This window comes from Onychostoma macrolepis, chromosome 08, assembly GCF_012432095.1.
Source record: "Onychostoma macrolepis isolate SWU-2019 chromosome 08, ASM1243209v1, whole genome shotgun sequence".
Classification (NCBI taxonomy): Eukaryota; Metazoa; Chordata; class Actinopteri; order Cypriniformes; family Cyprinidae; genus Onychostoma; species Onychostoma macrolepis.
This window is the reverse complement of record NC_081162.1, coordinates 12,634,162-12,661,740: the sequence shown is the minus strand read 5'-3', so window position 1 is coordinate 12,661,740 and position 27,579 is coordinate 12,634,162. Positions and strand designations below refer to the sequence as shown.

The 27,579-nt window shown below is 37.3% G+C and overlaps 1 protein-coding gene across 1 annotated transcript; it reads left to right on the top strand.

The window, feature by feature from the left end:
* Nucleotides 1-27,579, top strand: fancc (FA complementation group C). Its single transcript, XM_058783955.1, has 15 exons — nt 1-244; nt 4,061-4,226; nt 8,311-8,398; nt 9,181-9,275; nt 12,790-12,897; nt 14,282-14,346; nt 14,505-14,669; nt 14,774-14,930; nt 19,391-19,446; nt 20,008-20,107; nt 20,380-20,455; nt 23,490-23,583; nt 24,591-24,765; nt 24,883-25,074; nt 26,553-27,579. The coding sequence occupies exons 2-15, from the start codon at nt 4,071-4,073 to the stop codon at nt 26,691-26,693; spliced, it is 1,668 nt and encodes a 555-aa protein (XP_058639938.1). The 5' UTR covers nt 1-244; nt 4,061-4,070; the 3' UTR covers nt 26,694-27,579.

Genomic DNA, 27,579 nt, shown 5'->3' with positions numbered 1-27,579 from the left:
GAGGGAAGTTCAGAAAGATTTGTACAGTTTCCTATGCCGCGAAAATCTCACATTGGATTGAATGCTGTTTTATACCGTTATCTTAGATTATGAGGAAAGTATGACAGTACATGTATGTCAGTAGTAAGCCTGAGCAAAGCAAGGACGTCGTGAGAGTCAGCTGTTGTCAAACTGAACAGCAGAAGTCTTAGCAGACCGTCCTCACCTCACTGGGTCGACACGTTCCAGTCTGCGGATTTTAAAGGTAATATCTGAGTTTTGTTTGTTCATTCACATGAAAATTAAGCATTTGGCCCAACTGTGTGTGGCTTTATTTTTGACTGTCAGAAATAGGATGAGAATTTACGAATCATGCTGTGACATTACTCATGAATATTAATTAGATTACGTGATACACCAGGAATGTTACAATGAAACGTCTGCCAGACCTAATTAATATTCATGACTTTAATCCTTACTGTAATTTTTCTTTAGAGATGTGTATGTGCTCAGACTGAAGTGAAATGCTTATGCTATGTTGCAGCCGGAGAGAGAACCAATATAAATGACACACACACACACACACACACACACACACACACATATATATATATATATATATATATATATATATATATATATATTACCCTTGTAAAATATCTTTAGTTCAGTTCAGCATACTTCCTAAATGTTCCTAAATATCTTAGATCTTCAAAATCACCAGTAGTATCAGTTTGGAGTCTGGAAATTTTGAGAAAGCTCCTGATATGACAAAATAACCAAGACATATACATATAAACCTCAGTTATTGAATATAATGGTTTTAAACAGCTTTTTATCTTATTGTTAAATGACTGGGAATTGTTAGAGGTTCTTGAAACTTTTAACCACACCTTTATTATATATTTTTGCTACTTATTGCTATTTTACAAACAATTATTATATTGGTTTACCATTGTCTCAGCTCTTTAGTCTTAAACAATTAAAATTCATCATAAAAATATACATTTTTTAAATAAATGTTATGTTTAAAACTATGATAATATACAAATATTGAAATAAAAATAAACCATTTTAATAGTTGTGTTTATATTCATTGTGTTAGTTTTAGTGTAGCCTATATAAGTCTCCAGCCTAGATTTCTTCTTTTTCAATAATCCATTACACTCAAATATATGTCATAATATGGAAGAAAATATCTGTCACTAGTTTTCATCACAGCTTACTTACAGAACTTAATATATAAGAATAAGATCAGATGCTAAATTTTTAAAATAAAAATTCCAAAATGGGTTTTTTTCAGTGATAGAAGAACCATTTTGGGTTCTCCAAAGAACCTTTCAGTGAACAGGTGTTAAAACAATCACTTTTTTTCTTAGTGTGGAAAACATTTTAATAGCTTAAAAATAATGTTTTTATCCACCTTATTTTTAACATAAGAGTGGAAGTGGCCATTTTTAACATTGAATCCACATTCAAAGAAAATAGCTTACTTCCCTATTGCAAAATAAGGTGGATAAAGAACTTTTTTATGCAGTGGCAAGGTTCTGTCGATGCGAAAGGTTACGGAACCATGAAACAATATATGCCAATTAAAAAAAAACATTGCTTTTTAATAGTGTAGTGCCATTACTCAAAGCTGCAGTCCGTAAATTTTGCCTCGTTGTCGCCATCTCTGTTTGAAAACCTGGAATTGCAGCTCTGTGCGGAATTATCTTCCTTGCGTGGCGTTGTGCTCCGGCACAGCTCCAGCTTGGATGAATCTACTGTTTTGAGGAGTATGTGTGTCAGTCTGTCAGTCACCGCACCGGTGTGGATACTGTACTTAGGAATCACAGATTCTAGCCTACGTCTTGAAATATATGACCCAAATAAGAATTTTCACCGTATATTGCCATCTGAACAAGTAACAAGTCTGTCACGTTTGTTCTGACCAACTGAGGAAAAAAGCATTACAATAAATCGCGCTACCAATGGTGATTTAATCTAACGATCGGTTAGCTCATATCACATCTAACCATGCAAATTGTTATTGTTTATATTTTATTCTCAAATTATTAATGTTAACAACATCAGCATTGCGTGACAATGAGTATAGTGTGTATTAGCATGTAGATTTCAATTTCTGTACAGTCTTGTCATACCATTCAAATTTCATATTAAGAAATTCTTTTAACCCAAAAAGCAAATTATGCTCCCTTCGAACTGGTTTTCTTTAAAATACAAATCTTGTGTAATCCCAGGCTATCTGTAATCAGAAGCACATTTAAAACTGGAATATAATTTCATTTCATTCACGTGTTTCATAAACACATAATCCTTTCTGGATTACAATCCGCCATCAAAATGATACATTTAATTATTCTAGGTGCTGTGAGAAAAGGCTATAAATGATCCTCCACCGGCAGGATCCTCACATGTGATAGAGTAGCCAGGAAAACTTCTTTATGTTTACAGACGTGATGTAATGACGCAGCAGTATGCTCGAATTTCCCACGAAAACCTACCCGTACCACTCAAATTAGAAAACATTATTATAAGCTAACCCTTGTGAATCGGGCTAAAGCGTTAGTTTTGAACACTTGCTGGTTATGTACTTGCTCAAATATTGATTTCAGATCATTTTTAACCCCAAAAAGTTATGGACTGTAGCTTTAAGAATGCAGGAAAATACAAATAGATATTTTAAGGGGACACCAGAATGGACAGTATCAGGTCTCTGAAAGAGTAGACATCACATAGAATCACTGATAAATCCATTCATCATTATCATTGAAGATGAAATGATCTGATATGTACAGAATTTATTATTAGGCCTTCTCATAATAAGTTCTGATTTGAACTCCAGGATGATGACAGATTGTTGAGTGGAGTGTAATAATGTGTTTGCCCTCCAGCTGAGAATGTCAAAACCGTTAGCACCACGGTAAATGAAGCTTCACTCAGACACCAGCTGTCTGAACAGACATTTTTGCTTTAAACCAGCCAACCGAACCAAATCAAGCAATTGAAAGGCCAACCTGTTTGACTCTGCTCTTGAATGTTGCTTGTCAAGAGCCTAATTATACATTTGTAGTCACTTCTTTACTACAGGTTTTTTCTATTTGGCATACAGTCAGGACATTAGTATGTGTTGGTACGCGTCAGTGTTGACACTCTCCAGTGCATAACACAGCCCAAATAATTTGACACATGCACAAATTCAGCTAGCGCTCTACTAGTATTCTGTGTTGGAAATTACACCCATCTTGGCTGTGGCAGTTTATTGGCCAGGCGGCTGTGTCCCCCGGAGGACTGGTGAAAGCTGTGCGGGGATGACAAGTCAACAAGGAGCGTTTGTTCATAGTTTGGTTTGATGAAAAAAAAGGAAAGAAAGGCTAATTATATATTTACATTGTCTCACCCAAGGGATTTTTCCAGCAGGGGTGATGGCAAGACATTAAACGACTCCACTGTTATGAGCAGATCATAAAAACACTCCCTTGTTGTGTCTTTCACAGACCTGTCATTAAGACTAAGAACATCAATTACCCACAAACTCCTGCTCCCGCACACACAAGCTGTTTGAGCGCCTTTTCTACTCCGTTATGCCGTGGTCGCGGTGTGAGAACCTTGCCTCCCAGCAGGACACAGATGAGGATATGTCTCCATTGATGGTCTCAGCCTTGTTCGGTTTTGTTTATTTGTCAAAAATACTTCAGTGGTGAGTTAAGAGCGTTCTGGAAGTTTAAAATGAGTCCACAAAGACTTTATTGCACTACCCAGTGCCGCTTTTATCTTTTTTCCCCCTTTTTCAAACTGGCCGGCTCATGAAATACAGGCTGATGACAAATTAAGAGCCCTCAATTGGGCAACACCTTTTCAACTCCCCATTTCCTGATTACAACCCCTGTCATTTCAGACTCTGTACAAAGGACATCATTATTATGGTCTTAACTCTCCTACTCTTTCAGGAATGAGAACACACTTTTGAAGAAATGATGCAGAGTGCATATGTAGATCTGCTGGCCTTGAACGGAATAGTTCACTCCCTGAAAGCCTTTTTACCTATGGTTTCTTTTATTTCTGTGTGTCCTCGCAGACTTGAGAAAATGGAGACTGTATCTGAGACAGATGTGCAGTTCTGGATGGCCAAAGCCGTGGACTGGGGGGAGGCTACGTCATGTTCTGTTCTTCTGGACACAAGCAGACACCTTGGCTCTCTGAGGAGCTTTCTCCAGCAAGTTCTGCAGGGGTTGCAACAAATGGTATGAATATGTCAACATCCTGCTTTATACTTCAAGCTGTACTTTTTGTCTGGAGTTTTGTGAAACATTTTACATAGGCCACAGTTGATCCCTACAGCTCAGGGATCTCCAACCCTGCTCCTGGAGAGCTACCGTCCTGCAGATTTCAGTTCCAACCCTGCTCCAACACACCTCTCTGCAATTAACAAGTAGCCTTGAAGATCTTGATTAGCTGGTTCAGGTGTGTTTGATTGGGGTTGGAGCTGAAATCTGTAGGAAGGTAGTTCTCCAGGAGCAGGGTTAGAGACCCCTGCTATAGCTATTTTGTTAAATGTTAGCATCCAATAAACAATTGTTGAACTAATGTTGTTCTGCATAACAATATTCTTAATTCGTCACCATGAAATGTTTTCACATTATCTACAGAGCAGGTATGGACAGGATGGTCAGCTAATAACCAACGAACGGTCATTTAATAACCAACTAACTGATTAGTGAGGTCAACTGTGTTAAGATTTTAAATTATCATTTTTTTTAACAGTAAGTATTTTGTTTTGCTTGTCTTTTGAACATTATCTCTGAACCTATAATATAAATTTTATTCATTTAAATTAATAATTTGGATTTATATTATTGCATTGATATAGTATAATATATAAATGTGATTTATATAATAATACAACACCCCACACACACACACATATGGTTGAAGTCACAACCACATGTCAACCAAATACTTAAGATTGCATAAAAAAATAAAGGCATAAAATACATTTATATGATTATTGGCTCTCACACTGGCCTTGGACCAGTGGGCCATCCATATTGTTGAGCCCTGTAATACTTTTTAACTGTGGTGCTTACATAAATTAAGAGATGCAACTTTTTGGAGAGAGTTTTAGCATGCTGACAGCATGCTGTGGTTCAACATGCTAAATGTCTCACAGTAACTGAGAACTCAGCATTAGTCAGTTTTGAAAATGTGTAGTTTTGCACATCTCTACTGCAGAGTTCATAAAATCACCTTTAAAATTAAGGTCATAGTGCTTTAACTAACTCTTTTAGCACCCCTAACAGAAGCCGCTCTGTGCGGATGAAGGCAGGACATTGGCACAGCCGTGGTGATGAGTTAGTGGGCTAATAGCCACCCAGGGACTGCCAGCGTTAACCTAATGTATCCCTGCATCAAGTGTTGCAAATTTGGACGAGGTAGCATGGGTTAGGACGAATCTGTGAAGGACCAGTGTTAAGAAAAATTGTGCCTCCCACTGACTCTCCTCACCTTGAAAGAAGGTCTTTATTCCTCTAGCATTGGTCTTTCGAACCAGCAGATCTCCCGTTGGCCCTGACCATGCCGCTTGGTGCCTGGCGTGTCGGAAAAGAAAACAATATCTTGCAGGCTTTCTTATTTCAAGTTACAATTGCCCCCCTGCCAAAAATGCAATCACGTCTTCTGTTTCCATCAAATTTGGCATGCGTCAGCCCCTCTGACAGCATTCAGCAACGTGAAGGGATCAGGATTTCTTAATTGGCCCTAAACCCTTATTCCCGGCAGAGCCTCGTAAAAAGGCCCAAATGAAGCGGATCTGAACAGCAGCACTTGGATGAGTTAAGGACGTGGCTCACGCCTGGGGATGAAAAAATGTCTCGTTTATATCAATTTCCTCATTTGCATTCCATCAGAACCGGTTTTCCCACTCCCTGCTTGGGACTGCTGGAAAGAGGAGGTATCACGGTCCCGTAAACGGTTTTCTTCCTGAGCCTGGCACAGTTGGTGCCCACTGGCGATGCGCCCGTGCTCAAGGGGAGGTTGAGAGATGCATGTGTGTGTGAACACATTCAGTATTTGCAGACTTGTGAATGTGTACATACGACTTTTTGCCCTTTAACTCCCATGAGAAGACATCTCTGGGATGGTACATGCAATGGCAAGCTGTTCGTACCCCTGTGCTGGAGCTGGACTTTGTCACTTGTGAATTAACTTTTCAAACCGTTTTTCAAGAGTCCACATTAGGGCAGCATAATTAGTTGCATTAAAGTTGATATCGTGATAGGACATAGCAAAATTATTTAAAGGGTGCAATTTAATGTTAAATTATATTGGAAAATTTTATTTTGTTTTGTATATTTTGTGTAAGTTATAATTCTAAAATGTAATGAGAAATTTAAATAAAATTTTTTAACTTTAATTAAAATGTTTAAACTGGTGTCTGGGGACCACAGATGGCTTCAAAATTTTTCTTGAATCTGCAAAAAATTATGCAGATGATGAATTTTTATGGTTGTCAAAGCTGTAAAACTGCTTTGGAGCAATACTAGCTTTGAAAAGCATTAAATAATTTTCAGGTTTATACATCTAACATTTAAATTGGGGATAAAAAGAATTTCAACTTTCACTATCATTTTCTAGATAATATTTTGATAATTTGTTTTGGCTTCAGTACAATAACAATATAAAAGCTAATTATTGTGCAATCAAAACATTGTTTTTTATAATATGCTTTCTCACACGCTGTTTTTTTTTTTTTTTTTTTTACGTGAAAATGTATAGCTGCCTTTACGTTTTAGAAATGGGGTCGTTAGAAAAGGGATTCATCCCATTTGGGGGTTCCTGGCATCAAAAACCCTATATTAGATGTTATGATTACAAATGGGAGGTCTAGAGCTACATATAATTAGTTTAGTGTGTGCTCTGTATTCGTATCAATTATTTTTTTTGGCTGCCACAAGGTCTTTTTCCTTTTGTGAGACTTGACGTGTTAAAGTTCCATAGGAATGGTGTCATTCACTTCATGCGTGCACTGAAATCGTTTAGCTTCCAATAATGTATGTGCCTATGGAATGTAAATAGGCTTAGATCCTTTGTATAGCTTCCAGTTTACAGTAAATTGGCAGGGCACATCTTGAACTGATGCAAAAAGCTGTGATCCTCAACATGCCTTTGCATTAGCGCGCTGGTTTTCATTAATTACGTAACTGACTTTAAAGTGATCAGTGACTCTCTCCGACTGTCTGCGTGGGAATAATTTTATAAAATGCCATCAAAAGGTTTTTTTTGGCTCAAATAGTTCTTTGGGAAATGATGATTGATTTTTTTTTTTTTTTTTCATATTAGCTAATTTTTCATATTTGTGATGTCAGCTAACTCGGCAAGTGGCATACATTTATTTTGTTACTTAAACTGTCAGTATTACTCAAGAAAAAAAATTGACCACAGCTTATGAGCTGAGACAGGATCTGCTGTTGACAGTGCATTTTACTGGGGAAAAGCAATATATTTCTAACATGAGAACATTTGTTCCTGCTGAGTTCCTCTCGGCAACCATCAGATCTTCCTTTATGTTCCAAAAACAATCCAAACACAGTCTTTAAAACGGCCCTTATTGCGGCACAGGAAGCATCTATTTTAGTAGTATACTGGACATGAAATATGTGTGCAAGGGTAAAGCACGCTGATGTAGGTAGATCTTTATCAATCCAGTTCTGATATGGTCATCAGGGAAGGAATATTGCAGAGGAAATGAAAAGGGTCCTAGGACGTATCCTTGTGGAATGCCAGACAGTATTTCCAGTTTAATCACTGGAAAAATTCTCTTCTCTTTCTTGCTTGGCTCTCACTGTCAGGTGTGGTTCATATTCGGCCACCTGACTTTTTGTTATTGTGTGATCTACATCCATGGTGTTGCAGCATCACAACAACACCAGATGAATTCTGATTCAGAAGCAAAAAGTTGCTTGAATTTACAAAATGCTAAAAATGGGTGTGTCATTAACAATCTATGAGATAAGTACTATATATTTGGAAAAGTGATGTTAAAATACAAATAAAGTCAAAACAAGTTTTCAACTAAGGGTATGTCCTCCTATACATTGAGCTTTAGTGCTAATTTGAGCGAGGTAAGTTTGAATCTAACTTGCAGCACTTTACAATGACAAAATGACAAAAAAAAGCCCCAAAAAAATGTTTCATTGGATTATTCACTTGTATTACTTGGTCTGCACTGTGAAACTATAAATGTTTAGTCCAATTGCAGTTTATTTTTCATAATGCAGATGCTGGTTTTTGCTGTTGATATCTCGGGTATGTGTGTTTTCTGTATAACAGAGTTCCACTAGTGAGGCCATGAAGACGTTTCCTTTTGTGGGCCAGTTCCTGGGAAGACTTTGTTGGAACCCATGTGTTATTGCGGATGGTAAATTTACGACTCTTCTACACTTGGGGGTGTGTTTCCCATTCGAGACCAAGAAATGTGTCTGCATGGGTTGGGTATTTACACTAATTTTCCAATGAACCCTGTAGCGGCCTGCTGGGCATTTGTTCTGTTATTTGGCTCGCTTTCACTACCTCTCTTTCTCTCTGTCTGATCAACACTTCCCTTCACTGAAATGTCATAAAAGACCTGTTCTTCACATGCAGCATTAAAAATGGTTCTAAAAACTTGTGATTTATTGCAATAGTTATACTGTACTTTTTAACCCATTATATACAGTGAGGTCCAAAAGTCTGAGACTCGTGAGAATGCTTCTGTTAGCTTACTACAATTTTTGTTGTTAAAAAATGATTTAATTAAAATGTAATGTATGCATATTTTTGTCAGAAATTAATTTATCAGTATAACAATTTGAGTAAAGAGTAAATTCACTGGAAGCAAGGAAATCTGCCTTTTTGTTCAAGATCACATACTCACAAATGTGTTCATTTGGTTATTGACCTTCAAATAGTGCAGAATCTGTAATATTTTATTTTTGTTTTACATCTTATGGTTTCTTTGTTTACAGTTGTTTGAAGATCTAAAACTTTTGTCTCTAGCTTTTAAATTAACTTTAAATCTCAGTGTAATGTCAGTTTAGCCTAGTGTGTGCCTGATTATAAATGCATGTTTGTTTTAGGTTCTCTGTCACAGATGAATAATGTGGCCATTTTCACATTTTATAAATGCCATTTTGTCCTGTGGTCTTGTTTATGTATGCTCAGATAGGAGCCAGAGACTCCTGCTGTGGTGTTTGAGCTGTCTGTACAGCGCTGAGCCACTGAATGCTGTCGAACGAAAAGCCAACATGTGGATCAAGGTAAAGCAACAACATTTCACCTCTTTACTAACCCTCAAGTTTATTGAATAGATAAATAAATTGCCAAAGCAGTATTACAAATTGATATCCTGACAGACACAATAAAGATGTGGAATATATTAGTTGTTTAATTCAAAGTGTGAAGAATGAACATTAATTATTTTATTAAATTTGTCATTAAAATGACAATGAAAAGTTTTAAAGCACATGCTTTAAATTTTCGGAGCCCTTTTGTGTTTGTAATGTGGCCAATAAATGTCATACTCTTCCAGACCCCTACTTAAAAAAGTTTTGAAACTGTCAAGAGTGTTTCAGAAATTCTCAGTGAACACTTTTATATTTAAGGAGATGTAATCAGGGTTGGGAGATGAAAGGTGATGAAAAAGAACTAAAATAATTGTACACTTTCAACTTTTTACAGAGTTCACACAGATGGTTTACCATAAGCAATACAGAACTCCTTGCATTTCTGCCAGATTCAAACGTGTGTGCATTCGTTTGATTATTTTTTTCATCTAATAAAACATAGCGCTAATTAAAGCAGGGCTTTTAAAGTAAACTTTTAATTTGCCAGATGTTTTTTGACCTATACAAAGGGAAGTGGAGTCAGAGGGAGGTGTGGGTTCTCTGTCAGGGGTTCAGTCACGGTGTTTAATCTTACATTGTTTATTTGCTTAGCTAACAATCCCTAGTGCAGCAGCAGTGTTTGTACTTATGGTTTGTTGGGGAAAGATATGGAACAAAAAACAGAGATTAGGACTTGATTTGTGCAATAACGTTACAGATTATAGGCACTTGTGTATTTACTCGATCAATGAAACATGGGAAAAGGAAGACAATCCAAAAGAGTCTGACCTATAGAAGGTCCATAGCTTGCTGTTTTTGTCTTCTACTTTGGTAGACTGGCCAGTCTCCTCCTGCTGATTTGTATGTCAGAATTACACCATGATACAATGGTAATGCCATGCTTTTTTGGACTTTTGAAGAACCATTGGAATTATCATATAAAAACAATTACTAACCACGGCACCATTCCTCAGGGTTGATCACACAGATCTGAAAGTGTGTTCTTTGTTTAATGGCATATCACTTTCTGATTTGTTCTGTCTTGCTGTAACCTAATTACTGTCCAATATCTTCGGTCTTTTTCTTGTTGTGTTTGTGTTAATTTCTCGGGGGTCTTTCTTCTCCTCCCAGCCTGATGTCTTGCTTCTTCCAGAAAGCTGATCTCTTATTTTTCCATTCTCGTGTTTGTTGCGGTTCTAATGGACTGTGCATTTTTCCGTTTATCCCATCCTTGTTTGTTTCGAGCGCTGTTTACTGTCACTGTCAACATGTAAAGTCTAACCCATCTGAGAAAGCCTTCATGTCGATCAGCATGGGTTACAATGTGAAGTTCATCTGGGATGATTCCAGCTGATCCCCCAGAGCCTCAACGGCAGTGATGGCCTGTGTTCGTTTAGTTGCTCAACATGAATAAACAAACGGTCCTGCCATTCACAAATCTAACTTGGTTGTGGTGTTCTTGTGGGTGGTTTAGCCCAGAAGATGAGACGAAGAAGAATGACGATGCTTCCGCAGAGCCACGGAGAGATGTTTTTGTCTGTTATTAAAGGGCCGGTTGCGCATTCTTCTGTGATGAAGCGCTCTGGAGCGCCAGCTTGACTCTCTCTCTTCACATCAGAGAGACCAGACCATGCCTGATGGCCCCTCTGCTCCTTCAGAACTCCTGGGGGTCTGGAAGCAGTCCTCTGGGAGACTTGTGTGGTCTTTTTAAGTATTATACATTTACCTCTGCAGGCGCATTTGAGAACTGTTTTAGGCTGATCAGAATGACCTTATCTTAATATCACTTTATCGTTTGTTATTATATATCTTTTCTTGAAGCCTCTAACCAAGATTAAATGGTACGAAACGTAGCCGTCATCTGACATGAATAATTCCTTAACTCTCATAATGCATTTACAATATCATAGGTTTTTTGTTTACTACACACATTTATTAATAAAAATCAAGAAATTCCTTGAAATTTCAGATTTCACAATAAAGAACAATCTTTCTTTAAATATTGATTAATACTGTACGTCATTATATGAAATTCCTAAGAACATATAATCTGACAACTACCAGTATTAACATTGAGCTCAATTGATTTAAATCACTTTGAACTGCTGAAGAAAAAGAAAAAAAACAGCTAAAACCAGCATAAGCTGGTTGGCTGGTCTTAGTTGATTTAAGCTGGAAGTAACTGATTATAGCTGGTCTCCCAGCCTGGCTGGCTAGGGTGGTCAAGTTGGTTTTATCTGCTTGTTCCAGCTGGTCTACCAGCCTGACCAGCTAAGGAAGTGGCCAAAACGCTGACCAGCTATGACCAGGTTGGATTACCAGCTAAAGCTTAGGCTGGTGTTAGCTGTTTTTTCATAACTTGATGTCCAAATTTATGACACTAACATATTCATTTTCTAACAAAACAACATCAGTATTACTGTGGGATGTTTTCAAACAAAATATGTTCATTTTATTTTTTATAAACTTTGGCTTTCAGTTAAAAAAGATGATTAATTTTTCATGCTGCAATGGTTCATCAAAAGGCAATGCATATTCATGTTTATTAACAAAATTCATCATGTGGGAGGAGGCTAAATATATTTTACTAAAGTATTTTGAGACAAATCTAACTCCTAGATAAAAAATGACATCCAGGTCCGAATGGATCAAAAATTTGGTTCCCATGCTAAAAACTATTTTAGAAAATGTTATGTTTCTCATTCTCAAATTTTCTCAAAATAAACCTGAATGCACTTAAATCGTTTGGCATATCTGTGCACATTTTTAATTTTTAGTATTAATAGTTTAATAGTACATGTAGTTTGCTTGTTTGCTACAAGAGTCACGTGATGCTTGTAATGTTGTTTTTTTCCCCCTTTTTTTCGTTTTAGGCACATTGTAAGTTGTTTTGATTTAGCTTGGGCATCCATATGGTTTAGTAATGTATAAATTACCACTTTGAAGAACCAAAAAAAAAAAAAAATCATCATGGCAGATGCCATGTCCCCAGAGAATGTGAAAAGCCTGTGTTTCATTGGCCTTGGCTGTAGCCGCAGCCCAGCTTAGAGTTAAGTGTGATCTGCAGTGTGTTTTTGCTGTTCAGATGGTAGTAATTGAGCCTCTTTGGGTCTGTGGAGGGCATCTTAGCATACTGTAAACCTAAAGAAACCACATGGCCCCTCCGCAAGCAGACATGCTTTCTGTCAAGGCTTAAACCCTGTGCTTTCATAAACAGACAGGCTTTGCCACCCGTTTCCATTGTTCTTTTTCCTTCTTCTTATTATTTGTGTGCAACGTACAGATGTATTTATGATGAGAAAATAGTTGTCCAATCACATACAAAGCAAAATAATTCAGTTATTGATGTTTGTTGGTGTGTGATGATTAAATATAGCCATAAACGGAGGCTGTTTTGTTTAAAAGCTGTCGTCGACATTGTTTTATGTTATGTATCTGTTCTGGACAGAATATGTTGTGTCATCTGATCTCGGAGGAGGAGGGCAGTGTAGCTCATGCTACAGTAAAACATGCTGGATTAACCCCGAAGCGATACCACTCAGAGGCTCTTCAGAAGGTTTGGAGTCACTGTTCAGAACCTTGACATGTTAGTTAATAATGACATGGTTAGTGTGATAGAAGGCTGGACAATATAGCTGAATGAATTCTTCTTTTTCAGTCTATCTATGATTTTCGATAGCATCTATTTTCTTTCCCCCTATTACAGGAACTGTTGTTTGATCTAAACAGTTTTGTAAAACTTCTAGTGGACAAATAAAAAACCTTGGTAACACTTTCTATGAAACCCGTATTTATAATACACTATATTAAGACATTACAATGAATGCATAATGCAGTATAAAAAAAAACCTTATAATGTGTTAAAATCTCATGAATAATCATAACAACAATTATAATACATTATAGTACTTGCGTATTTGTGGTTATAACTTTTAAGAGTATGATTATTTATTTATAACACACAATGAACACCATATTAAATCTACTATATAATGGGCTATATCATAGCTTGACATTGTTTATTTAAGATCTGCACAGTACTTTACTACATCTCTCGAGTGCAATGTTTATATATATAAAACTAATTGTATTAGTAGACTTAGGTAGGGTAGGTAGAATGTTAGTATCCTATACTCAGTTTGTCTGTTGAGGAACCGTCAAAATAGTGTTAGCATACAGTATATTCAGCAGACACACTACTAATACTCTCATGACTGCTAGCTGACATGTAGTTGCAGAGTTACTTATCAACAGCTGTTTAAAGGGTGCCATCAAAATAATCAAACTGATATTATATATTAAAAAAAAGTTCAAAGCAAATGTGTCATATTACACATTCATCTGATCTGATATCTGATCTTTTGGCTGTTTGAGAATTTTTTTTTTTTATTATTATTACTTAAAAGTGGTCTTTGTCTGCTTTAAGTGAAGTAACATAAGTAACGTGGCAAGATATGAGACTTATAATACATTATAACTATGAGAAATATAATCCATTGTAACTTAAGCGGATGGATCGTGTTCATTGTGTGTTATATATCATCATACTCTTAAAAGCTATAACCACAAATAAGTAACTATTATAATACATTAAAACGTCTTATGAATATTCATGAGATGACACAACATATTATAAAGTTATTTATAATGCATTATGCATTGCATTCATTATAATGCCTTAAGAATACCTTTATGATGTATTATAAATACGGGCTTCATATGGTTTGCTTTGTAATTTTACAAAGCCAACAAAAACATGCATTGTGAATATTAGATACAGTATATTGCTCAGCCCCAAATGTATTTTTCACTCTCATTTACATGAGAAATTGGCTGTCCATATGTGACTTCATAATCAGAAACTGAAACCATGTTAAAGTTTGAAGTCATTTTAAAGCTGCATTCAATTTATGAACTTAAAGGCAAACTGTCACTTTTAGGTTGTGTCATTGATGATAGAGGAGGTCATTAAAAGCTGTGACGGCTTGCCAAACACATCAGCCAGGTAATAAAACTTTAATATCAATCTGGACATACGTGTAAATTTGTTTGTGTCTTACACGCCTGAAAAATATATTTTCTCTGACATCCAAACAGTTTGTTCAGTTAGTATTATTTAGCACTATAAAATAGTTTGACAAATAATCCACTCTCACACTTCAGGTGTTCAAATGGGAATATTCATGCCATGTCAACGGCATGTGCTGCCTTGGTCACATGTCCTCAGATGTCTCCTCTTATTGGAGCTCTGTTGAAGCATTCCATGTTGTGTGGCTCTTCCTGTCTGAATCAAGAGTTCATTAAGGAAATCAGTGAGGCCTTGATCAGGTGAGTGTCGTTACAGTGCAGCATTGTCTCTTGTCCAATGTGACCAGCATTTAATGACAGAACACAGATTATGTTTGTTTTCTGTCTTTCTCTCCTACACACAGTAAGAGGCTTGTGTTGGAGGATGAGGCCGTAGTGAATCTGTGGTGTTGTAGTCCCACCTGTCTGGAGGGGGCAGCAGTGAGCTTACTGGAATCTGTGCTGTCTGACCATGAAACACTGACACAGAGTCTGGACAAATATGTTAATGACTCATTACTGGTAGGCTTGATTTCTTCTATATTAACATCTTTCTTTTCTTGATTCCAAAAGATTGAAACCACATAAAAAGTATGATTTAAATCTTAAAATTTAAACCTGAAAATAAACAAATGTGTGTTCAAATGACCATTTCTTTCTTTCTCTCTTTCTTTCTTTCTTTCTGTCTTTCTTGAATACATTTGATTTTTTTTTCACTTTTCAATCTGTTATTCTAATATAATCGTAGTTCACAAGAAAAACTAGAAAAATCATAAAAATGCAAAACTTAAATATTTTCACTAGTGGTATCAGACTTTTTGATCACATATTGCATATTGTCAAAATATTAATAGCCATAACTTAAAAACTGTTAAACAAATATTTCAGCACCTTACGGCAACAGACCATCATCATGTTTATTAGCAACAGTTCACACTGTTATGTTTGATGGCAACTAGTACCGCATGTCATAATATTTGCTTCGGTTGCTAATTAATTTGGTGCTGCTGTGTTGACAGTAAAACTATGGTAGTAAAGAAGGAATTTGATGCTCTGTTGTTCGTATGGTACACAGCGTGTGAAGATTAATGGCGTTGCATGATACGCTGGCCTCTTTTTGAGAACGGACACAAATAGCGTGATATGAAGCAGGCCCGCGGTCCATACACATCTTTATGAGGCTGCTTCATACCTACACGAAGAAAGTTAAAATGACTCAAATCAAGACCTCATTTACATGTCTGTCTAAGGACGTCAAACAGTCGTCATGTAGCTTATGTTTGAGGTTCGTTATGATCTGTTTAGTGTCTCATTCTGAGCAGTACAGACAGGTAAAATGAGGCCCAAATGCAGCTGCATTCAACTCTTATTTGTATGTGCTTGAGAGCAGATTGAACTCTGCGGTGTGTTTACGTTGCAGGAACAAGTTGTTTAAACCGCAATCAAAAAGGGGAAACCAGAAATTAGTTTCACATTTCTGTTTTCATCCACCTTCCTCAAAGCTAAGATCCAATAACAATAAACAGCATCTTCCAGCATCCCACTGCCAGAAAGAGGATGTTTTTGCCATGCTGTAATTGACCCTCCCTGAAGTGTTAGGAGAAGGTATGGATGAGTGTTCGGAAAGCCCATCTGTTTTCACTAGGGAAAGAAAGCTTCAGCCTTCATAAAAAAATAAAAGCAGACAGCCTTTTCCTATGCCTCTGCTTATGTCATGTCATCTCTTATTTGAGTCTTTATTAAAAAAAAAAAAAAGATAATTTCTTCATCCTCGTGTTGTTCCAAGCACTTTATTTCTTTATTTACTCTGACTTTTTTTCTTCTGTAAACACAAAGTTATTTGCAACCCCAATTCCAGAGAAGTTGGGACATTTTGTAAAATGCAATAAAATCAAGAATCTGCGATTTGTTCATTCTCTTTAACTTTTATTTAATTGACAAAAGTACAAAGAAAATATTTCCAAAGTTTTCACTGACCAACGTAAATGTATTTTGTAAATATGAACAAATTTTGAGTTTGATGGCTGCAACACACTTCAAAAAAGTTGGGGCAGAGGCATGTTTAACACTGTGTCACATCAATGGTCCTTTTAATTACAATGTTTAATTGTTTAGGAATTGAGGATACTAATTGTTCTGCAAGTAAAATTTTTGTCCAATCTGGCTTGATACAAGACTTCAGATGCTCAGCAGTCTGCGATCATCGTTGTCTAATTCGCCTTTTCTTGATGAGCCATACATTTTCAACAGGAGACAGATCTGCTGGCCAGTCTAGCACATTCACTCTGTCTACGAAACCACGCTGTTGTAGCACATGCAGAATGAGAGCTGGCATTGTCTTGATATAATAACCACAGACTTCCCATGAAAGACATCATCTTGATGGCAGTTTATGTCTCTGTACAATCCCAATCCTCACTAGTACCTTTGCACATATGCCAGTCACCCATGCTGTTTGCTCTGCTGAACCCCCATACCATGACAGATGTTTGCTTTTGCTTCTGTTGCTAATGAAAGTCTGGATGGTCCCTTTGATCTTTGGGACTGAGAACTCGAAATCCATTTTTCCTGGAAACAAGTTGAAATGTGGACTCATCTGAGTACAGCACACATTTTCACTGTCTTTTTGACTATCTGAGATGAGATCTGGCCCAGAGAACCCGGCAGCATCGCTGCATAGAATTGATATGTGGCTTTCTCCTAGAGTAACAGATATTCAAGTTGCATTTCTTGAAGCAGCAGCAGACAGTAGTAAATGACAGTGGTTTTCTGAAGTACTCCTGAGCCCATGTGGCTATATTTAACAGCGCAGCATGACAGTTTCTTATACAATGCCATCTGAGGGCTCAAAGGTCAAGCACATTCAACTGAGGTTTCCTGCCTTGCCCTATATGTACTGTGATTTCTCTGGATTCCCTGAATATTTTCACAATATTATGTATGGTACTTGGTGAAACTTACTGCTTACTGTGAACTGGTTCGAAACAGTTTAACGTGGATATTCTATAACCTTTTCACTTTTATTTTGCCTCTGTCCCAACTTTTTTGGAATGTGTTGTAGCCGTCAAAAACAAAATTTGTTCAGATTTACAAAATACATTTATGTTGGTCGGTGAAATCTTTTCTTTGTACTTTTGTCAATTAAATAAAAGTTAAAGAGAATGAACAAATCACAGATTCTTGATTTTATTGCATTTTACAAAATGTCCCAACTTCTCTGGATTTGGGGTTGTAATAAGAATATCATGGCCACGTCAATAAGGACCGAGTCGGTCAAGCTAAAAAAATAAAACAAAACATTGTCGTAAAAATGTAAATGTTGTACAAGTGGGCCAAACTGCTTCTACTCAAAAATAAGCTTGTGTGATAAACAAAAGAAACTAGTTTTTAGATTATCTTCCTCTCCATTGTAGCTCTTGACAGCTCCAGTGCCCTTTCATTATATGGAAAATAGCAGCCTAGAAGTTATTAAAAATATTCCTTTCTGTCCCACTAAAGAAAAAAAGTCATACGGTTTTTTTGAAACAACATGAGGGTAATCCTAAAGAGGAAGGAGACTGGAGAGAAACTGGAATCAACCATGCTACCTTTCAAATGTTATTAACACAGTAAAAGCAGGGATATTGTGAAACATTATTACAATTAACTGAGAAAATAACTATTTTTCTATTTTAATGTATTTTTAAACAGAATTTGTTCTGGTGATGGCAAAGCTGAATTTTCATTACTCCAATCTTTAGTGTCACATGATCCTTCAGAAATCATTCTAATATGTTGATGTGGCACTCAAGAAATTTTATTATTATTATCATTTTGTGTTTCTTGAACCTGATACATTTTTTTTGTTCAGGATACTTTAATGAATTGAAAGGTCAAAAGACCATTTATTTGAAATAGAAATCTTTTGTAACAATGTAAATGTCTTAACTGTTACATTTGATCAATTTAATGCGTCCTTGCTAAATAAAAGTATGAATTTCTTGAAAAACATCTTAATGACCCCAAACTTTTGAACGGTAGTGTAGGATGATTGTGTCTGAATCGGTTATTTATGAAGATCAGTCAAAGAGCGACATTTCGGCTTCAGGTGCATTTGAATCTTTGTGCGAAAAATTGCTTGTGATTGCGTTTACAGTCATTTTCGTTCATTGGTTTATGATATTGGTTGTGATTTGGTGAGCTCTGTATCCTATGATCTCTCTCTCGTTTCTATCGCTCTGTCTTCTGTTTCTGAGACAGGATCATACCATCTAATGTTTGTTGCTGAAATGCGTCTCTTTTTATTGGAGCAGCAAATTGGCGGCTTTTGGCAAGCGTTGAATAGCCGAGGTTACGGGAATATCTGAGATGCTTTGGGGTTTGGGGGGACTTCGGAGGCGGGGGTGTGTGTGAGGATTGTGTGTGTGTGTGTGCGTGCAGAGGGGAGATGAGGGTGCCTGTGGGCTGGGTGGGGCAGACGTTTTAATGGTCCCAAATGAAGGAGAGAATAATGAGGCTTCTCCCTGTGGCCTACACACACACACAAACACATGCACAAACAAAGACAAATGCTCTAAGGATCAAAGACCGCAAGGGCACATGTGGGCTTTCTGGAGCACTGATGTTTTGGGTCTGGATGAAATGTTTTTATGACATTCTTTGCCCATATGAACTATGGGTATATTAATGAAACATGTTCTATTAAAATATGAGCATGTAAGTTTACGTGCTGCACCAGACATGCATGTACAGCTGCTTGGATGTAATTTTTTACTCTCTTTTGCATGAATTTAAAACAGATGATATTGCTGTATAATAAAGCAATGTGCATTTTGTTGGTAAACTTGTCTGTTATACTTGCAGCATTGAATTATGGGAGAGGACTGTATGAGATGCCAACAGGTCCTCATTATTATTATTACAGCATTGCCCCCTAGTGGTTGAGAGAGGAGATGACAAAAATGCGTTGTACCTAATGCTTTGCGATGTTCTTCCCCCACCAGCCTCAAGCTTCAGCCGATCACTGTCACATCTTCCTCACAGTCAATGAAATTTTCAGGTGAATATCATATTTTTTGTGCATTTTATTTATCTTAGTTAGACCTATGGTGTATCTACACCACAAAACTTCATAGAAAGTGCCTTAGACTATCTTTAAAACCCTTCTTCTTAAATGAGCTCAGAAAAGTTAAAAAAAAAAAATTATATCTCGCCCATTTATATATATATATGTGTATATATGTATAATATAATATAATATAATTAATATAATATAGTATAATATCAGTGATTATATTTGTACTAGCCAATATTATTTTTATTATCGCAAGCTTTCAAAGTGTATTAAATGGTTATAAATCTCTTAAAATGTTCTGAAGTCTCATTTGAAGCATTTTTTAGATTAAAGCTTGCTTTAGTGCAATTTTTTTTTTTTTTTTTTAACAACAGTATGTATTTATTATAGCAGCCATTTTATAATAATTGTTGATTTAAAACCTCTGTGTTGCTGCATCCTTAATTATTTCTTATTAGAATTTAAAATGTTAAAGTAAATAAGGCCGTTTTACCTACAGCAAATTCATTTCAGAAACAGTGTGAGATTGTGTGTGTATGTGTGTAGGAATGTGCTGATAGAGATCGATGAGAACCTGGCCATGAGAGTCCTCGTACAGGTTTTCACTGTCTGCTTCCTCCAGAGACTGACTGGACAGAAACCCCAGGTACAAACTGACTTCATGAAGGTGAATGTGTAATTTCTCTGGCACTAGCAGCACCAAACTGAATCATAAAAATGATTGTTTCCAAAAATATGGAGTCCCACAGAGGCCATAAACTAGAGAAAACAAGACAGAGAAATAATAATGCATCGACTCTGTGTAGTTTCGTATGATTGGCAGGTCTGTTTGGTGCCACTAGTGGCTCTCAAATGACACAAAAGCGGTGTTTCATATTTGGAGTTGTTGTGATATCTGTATGCATATATGATTTGTAGGATCGTCTACCACTCAGAGCCTACTTCCCACATGTGATGCCCAGTTTACTCACTCCTTTACTGACAGCACCATCAGGTACAGCACCTCTTACTATCTCTGAGAAATTCAGACCTTCACTTAACAAGAGAACATCATTTATGCAGATCTCTGATGATATGGTGCCTCAGCACATATATTTTTAAGAGAGAGTGGGGTAAGCCGTGCTGCTTTTTATACACGTTGGCCTCTAGTCAAGTGGAAGTGAAATATTTCAGTGTGTATATCAAGTAAAATTAACTTTTTTCAAAAACTATAGGGGTAAACTGTGTCATGCTAAGGGGTAAGCATGTTGAATTGTTATTTATAAATGATTTACTTTAAAAATAAAACATGACTTCTTAAATGAGTTGTTTATACAGAGCAATTGAATTATGTGTAGCAAGAAGGCTTTGGATGAGATTACTGTGTATTATTCACATAAACCAGCCTGGGCAAATTACCAGCACAACTGGCACACTTTACCCAACAGCTATCATTTTTATTATAGTTATTGAACTTTTCAGTATGATATGAAAATATCAATATATGACAAAGAAACAAAAGAGAACCAGCAAGAACAACAAAAACTCAGCATAGCACAGAACTACACAGATGTTGTAGAAAGCTAACCTTTAACCTTTTAAATTTAGATCTTTAACCTGAAAAATCACCAGGTTTTATGATTTGGAAATACATTTGGACCTTAATCAGTTTGCTTTGACATCTAAATTTATCTTAGCACGAAAAACTAATTGTTTTCTCAAGCGCATGTCAGTCACAGGCGGCCATATATGAAGGACCATTTCTAAATATATGTTCATATGAGAGAAATTTTGCTTATTTTCTATAGTAAAGACAGACAGTGTAGTCTAATTATATCAAATCGCTAGCAAACTACAATACTTTTACTCGGACACCAGCCACACCCCCTTATTCAAAACCATTACCTCACTCTGACTGAACTTGACTCAGTATTGTGTCAGTGAGTGGCTAGAGATTCATTTGAATCCTTCATCCTAAACCTCCACCATCTGAAGCCTCCAAAGCCTGGCCTTATCTCCCTCCCTCCATCAGAGCAGTCCCAAACAAACAGGCTCCTTCCTCCTCTACCCACCCTGCCCGCCTCGGTCCGGTCCTCTGATATCTATCTCTGGCTTGGCTCCCAAATGACCCGGGGCTCTTCAGTGCCTCCTGAACTCTAGAGGATATCCTCACAATGCCACCTATTCTATAACCAGCACAACTGAAGAATGGCTGCAGACCTCAGGTGCCTGCTGCTCCAGGGGCTCTTTTTTAGGATTATTTGTTTGCACTGCTTCAATTGTCATTGTACGTGAAATGATTGACGTGAAGGAGGACCTTCGTCTCTGAAAGGAGACCCGTGAATGCTGGAGCTTAGTTATTTACCTCATCAAGCTAAAGATAGGCCATCATTCTTTGACTGTGCCATGTCTTAAAGGGACAGTTCATCCAGTGAACATTTTCTCATCAGTTACTCGCTCTTAGGTCATTCCAATCCCTGTTTTGGCTATTTAACAGAAAGTGAATGGACAAAAAAATTCATTTGAGATTGTTAGAGTAAGTTGGCTCTGTTCAATTTTTGATAATCACTTTAAGCTGTTTTCATTTTCACTCAGAAATATTCACTATATTTTACAATTTAATTTTTCCTTTGACTCGAGTCTTTACTATCACATGATTCTTCAGAAATCATTGGTATATGCTGATAATGGTGCTCAAGAAACATTTGTTATTATCAGTGTTGAAAACAGTTGTGATGCACAGTATTTTTTGGAAACATTACACATTGCTTGCTTGACTTATGTTTGGTGGCCCAGTAGTGCACGACACAATGAAATCTCCACAACAGAAACAAGCCGCAACACAACGAAAGTAGCACAACACAACACAATGGAAACAAGCCGCAACACAACGAAATTAGCACAACACAACACAACACAACGAAATTAGCACAACACAACACAACACAACACAACAGAAACAAGCCGCAACACAATGGAATCAAGCCACAACACAACGAAATTAGCACAACACAACACAACCGAAACAAGCCGCAACACAATGGAAACAAGCCGCAACACAACGAAATTAGCACAACACAACACAACCGAAACAAGCCGCAACACAACAAAATTAGCACAACACAACACAACACAACACAACACAACACAACAGAAACAAGCCGCAACACAATGGAATCAAGCCACAACACAACGAAAGTAGCACAACACAATGGAATCAAGCCACAACACAACGAAAGTAGCATAACACAATGGGAACAAGCCGCAACACAATGGAATCAAGCCATCGTTGTGTTGTGCACTACTGGACCACTGTACTTAAAGGGATAGTTCACCCAAAAATGAAAATTCTGTCATCATTTACTCACCCTCAAGTAGTTCCAAACCTGTATGAATGTCTTTGTTCTGCTGAACACAAAGGAAGATATTCTGAAGAATGTGGGAAACAGAGCAGTTCTGGGGCACCATTGACTTCCATAGTATTTTTTTCCTACTATGGAAGTCAATGGTGCCCCAAAAAAGCCTGGTTACAAACTTTGTTCAAAATATCTTCCTTTGTGTTCGGCAGAACAAAGAAATTCATACAGGTTTGGAACTACTTGAGGGTGAGTAAATGATGACAGAATTTTCATTTTTGGGTGAACTATCCCTTTAAGAGATAGTTTATCCAAAAATGAATATTTTTTCATAATACTTGTTCTAAACCTATTTTTTTCTTCTGCAGAACACAAAAGAACAATTATTCCCCCCCCCCCCATATAATGATAGTCAGTGGGGTCCATTGTTGCTTTATATTTTATGAAATTTGGGGCTAAACAAAAATATACAGTGTTAAAAATGTTTTAAAAGAAATATGGTAAAAATAATTTGAATGATAGTATGGCAGATGGCAACAGTTCTTAAGGTAAGTTTGGTCAGGAACATTTTGAAGGGTCTGTCGAAAGCATTTCAACTTGAGGTTTGTTATCAGTTGCTAAGTTCTCCTCGTCCACCTGGAAATCAATTTCAAAAGTGTCTCATTTCTACATTTTTCATTTCACCCCTTTCAGAGGTTCCCAGGGAAGCCTGGCTGGATCATCTGAGCTGGATCAGAAGTTTATTTCAGAGCGTGACGGAGAATGAGGACGCGGGGGAAGATGTCAGGTGAGATGAGCTTCAAGACACCCTACACTTCATTGCTCTCTTATCGTCAGCAGTGCTGTTACTACAGAGATTTCCCACACTATAATCCTGTATGTTTCTAGCTCGCTCAGGCTTGACACAGGTGGGTATTTGGACACAGATAGGTTTTCACCTGAAGCACATAGTTCCTTTTCATAAATTCTTGTCCAGAAAAAGTGTCTGTCCACACCAAGTAGTAGTATCAGTGTCCCGAGTAACAAAATGGTTGTAATTCATGAAACCCTTTGTGCTACAGATCTCTTCACACTCTCTTCAAAGTTCATTTATAATATATGTGCATATATAATATATGTGCATAAGTATAAAATATGTTTTTCATTTAGCCAGACATACCATACATTCATTTTATCCTTGGCGTGAATAGACTTACTGACAGCAGTTCTTTTCACATTTGGTGTGAATAAACCTATTGAGAAGCTAATTTTGTGATTTATTTATTTATTTAGTTAAATACTCAGGGAAGGATCAAACAACTTTTACATACATAGATTGGAGAACATAATTTTTAATTATTAAATGGCTTTTTACCAAAACATAATATTAAAAATATATTGCTTTCAGCTGTAATTGTTTTTGTTTTTTTCACAGTATTTTTAGCAGTTATAATAAGTGATACATTATCTGTGCATGCTGCATTTTACAGATTTCTCTGATTATTAACCAATTATATGGCCTGATGCATGTGTGTCGTGTATACAGTTCTAGGAAAATGCATGCATTGTAAGCATTTTAAGTAATAAGAGTGTCAGCTGCAGGTGTCATCAGAATATTATCAGAGAATAAATCTGAACTTGAGAGTTCAAGAAGCTCTTTAGTTTGAGCAGCTGCCAGTTCAAATCTCTCTTTCTCTGTCCAAACTCACTCAGCCGCCTTGTTCCTCCATCTCTCTTCGTACTGTAAGCCATGTGTATCAGTAAGTAATTGTTAGGTTCTTTCTTTGTGTGTTTGGGTGGATGGTGATTTTCCAGGGCGTATCAGGCTGTCTTTGAGGCTTGGTTCCTGCTGGTGCAGTGTGGGTATTGGGTAGACACAGCTGCTGAGCTGCTTGTTCTGGCAGCGCCTGAGAATGCCGGACCACTGCTGTGGCTCCTGACGTTCTTCCACCACCCCACCAACAGAGGGCACCAGAGGTCCCAACAAATCGTAAGAGATCTAATTATGGAGCTGAAGTCAGTCAACCTTACGTCACAAGTTAAAAACAGCAAAGTGAAGCAGACTGGAAAATTACTGATGGCTTCCTCCTCTTTGTTTTAATCTCAGGCAGTGGCCAGAGAAGCATGGTCTCATCTAAGGATGCTGTTTCTCACTCGTCCTCCCCCTCCCAGACACCTCAGTGCTGTGAAAGAGCTCCTGTCCTCCTCCCTTTCAGCAAACCTCGTTTTGCATTTGTTTTCAAACTTCACCGTCTTTTCCCATGGACCTGTTAGCATTATCACTGAAATAACTGACAAGGTGAGGTCTTCACTGATTCACATTCAACACATCGTAAAATAACATTCACCTCCTCAAATGCCAAGGGTTTGCTCATGCGAACCCGGTGGCCTATTCAAGACGAAACGAGGGCTGTGTGCAGCCCAATTAAGTTGTCATCAGTGCCTTTATTGACCCTACGCTAGTTCTTGTGGTATGCAGAGAACAACAGAATAAAATAGGCTGCTGGCTGTTTACGACACATTTAAAATCAAAAGCGTTTCAGTCTCTCTCACACACACACTGTACAAAAACAGGTTTACACCCAACAGCTTTAACGCTGAGAGCTGCTCCCTTATAGCAAGGTAAGGCTGAGTTTGAATAAAGTCACCTCAGCTTTGTTTACATACAGTGACAGTTTATGCAAAAAGCACAATTTTTCACCCCCATGTTGTTCTAAAACCATGCAATTTTTTTTTCCTTTGAAGCTCTGACACTGACAAACAGAATCCAAAAAGCATCATAAAAACAGTTCATGTGACTTGTCCAAGTCTTGTGAAATCATGTGATAGATTTGTGTGAGGATTAGACTGAGATTTAAATCATTATTCACTATTGGTAATCTTTCCCCCCAAAAGCTTTTAATTCAAGTGAATGAGTTTGAACTGGTCCAATCTATTCATTGATTTAAAGAAAAAAGAATGATTCGGTGATCTGATCGCAGTGATTGGAAGAGAATTTTCATTGAATATTTTATCACTGATAACAGTGAGGAAGTAAAAAATCATGCTTTGGTAATCATGAGTTTACATATTTTTTTTAAAAGACTTTTTATCTAAATTTCGGCTTTCTTTGATATAATTGACCTTTTTCTCAATAGTTTTTTGTCATAATTTAAAATTTGTCTTTTTTTTTGTCAAACGTTTGCCATAATTTCAACCTCATAATTTGGATGTCATTTTTATGATTTACTACAGAGTGATTTATTTATTTTTATGTGGCAGAAATGGGTTTACATTTCTTTCACCTTGCTTATGGCATACCAATGTTTGAGCTCATGTTTGGTCTTTGCGTCTTTTGGCCTCAGGTCTTTTCTGCTTCTTCAGCCATATATGTTTTAATTCTCTCTTTGCTGGTAAAGCACAATAATAATTGTTATATTGTCTCATTTTTGCTTTTCACACCAAATTTAGTTAAACACAATGGGTCACATCAGTTTTTTCATGGTGAAATACACAGAGGGGTGTGACCTGCACCCAACAAAATTAAAACTTTTTAAAGAAAAAGTCTCAATCCTATATGAGAATTGTAAGAAAAGTTTTTAAATTAGCACCAAACTATTGCATCTTTTAAAAATTATTCTGTGTTCCACTGGAAAAATAACAGGGTTTGCAATATGAGAGTAAATAATGAATATTACTTTACTACACATTTCATGGGCTCATCTCAATAACTTCAGTGGGCCAGTGGAAATTGTGAGGGCTGGTTACCCAAATGTGTGTGTTTTGTGATGCTGGCAGGTGCTGACTGAGGCTGCTGTGAAGCGCAGGGCACTGTGGATCCTCGCCTCAATACGCTGCAGACTAAACAGTGCTGCTACGCGGGACGACAGGGTTCATTCCAGGCTGAGGACTCTTCAGGACACCCTCCTCCAAACCTGAGAGCCTCACATAAAAAGTCCCAGCTTCGAGCGCTCGCCGAAACTATTTATTAGGACAAGGAATCCTGGCGTGGCTCAGTTACGCACCGAAAAGCTGGGTGGGACGATATGGCATTTATAGAAGAGAAGCCCAGCTGCCGTTTTTAACTTTAAAAGCAGTGGGTGTTCTCCCCCTAAACCCAAGAGGGGCCTCCGCACTTGATGTATTGAGCCAAATAAAAGGAACACATGTATTTCTATCTGTGTGTTTGGGTGACATCAAACGTGAATGGGAGAAAGTAAATTTCTAGGGATGTGACTGCTGTCAGATCTGCGGTTGTATTTCCTGAGTGTTTGGACTCTGAGTCTTTGTTGTTTGACTGCGGAGCTCCGTCTAGCTAACACGCCGTTTGTCTTCGCTCACTGTCCTCCCACACACTCTTCTGACAGGAGAGCATGCCGGAGTCCTTCTCACCACATGAACGCTCACATCTGTGTGTGTGTGTGTGTGTGTACTCCCAGCGCAGGGCCTCTTGAATAGTTCAGTCTCTGTGTACTGTACTTTCTAGACTCCATCATCACTAGTGCTTCTCCGTGGGTCTCCGTCTCCCTGTAGGGCCATTTCCTCTGAGCGTTTTCCCTATTCAGACCGCTCAAGCATGTGTTTATAACTCAAAACTGGGTCATACTCAATTTACGGCCTTGCTAAACTATATAAGAATGTCACTGTTGTCTTTCATTGGGATGCTATTAAATTACATTTAAAGGAATAGTTCACCCAAAAATTAAAATTTGTTGAATTTACTCAACTTCAGGCCTTCCAAGATTTTGTTTAATTGGAGTATTTTTTTTGTGAAATTTTGTATTAAATCACTTCCTCCAATGAAAAAGCCCATCGCCCTCACATC

Excerpts from the sequence above, each read along its gene's own strand:
- fancc (XM_058783955.1), top strand. The coding sequence starts at position 4,071 with ATGGAGACTGTATCTGAGACAGATGTGCAGTTCTGGATGGCCAAAGCC. Across the intron at positions 14,670-14,773 it reads ATCAGTGAGGCCTTGATCAG|TAAGAGGCTTGTGTTGGAGG; the intron begins GTGAGTGTCGTT and ends TCCTACACACAG. Across the intron at positions 23,584-24,590 it reads GACGCGGGGGAAGATGTCAG|GGCGTATCAGGCTGTCTTTG; the intron begins GTGAGATGAGCT and ends GTGATTTTCCAG.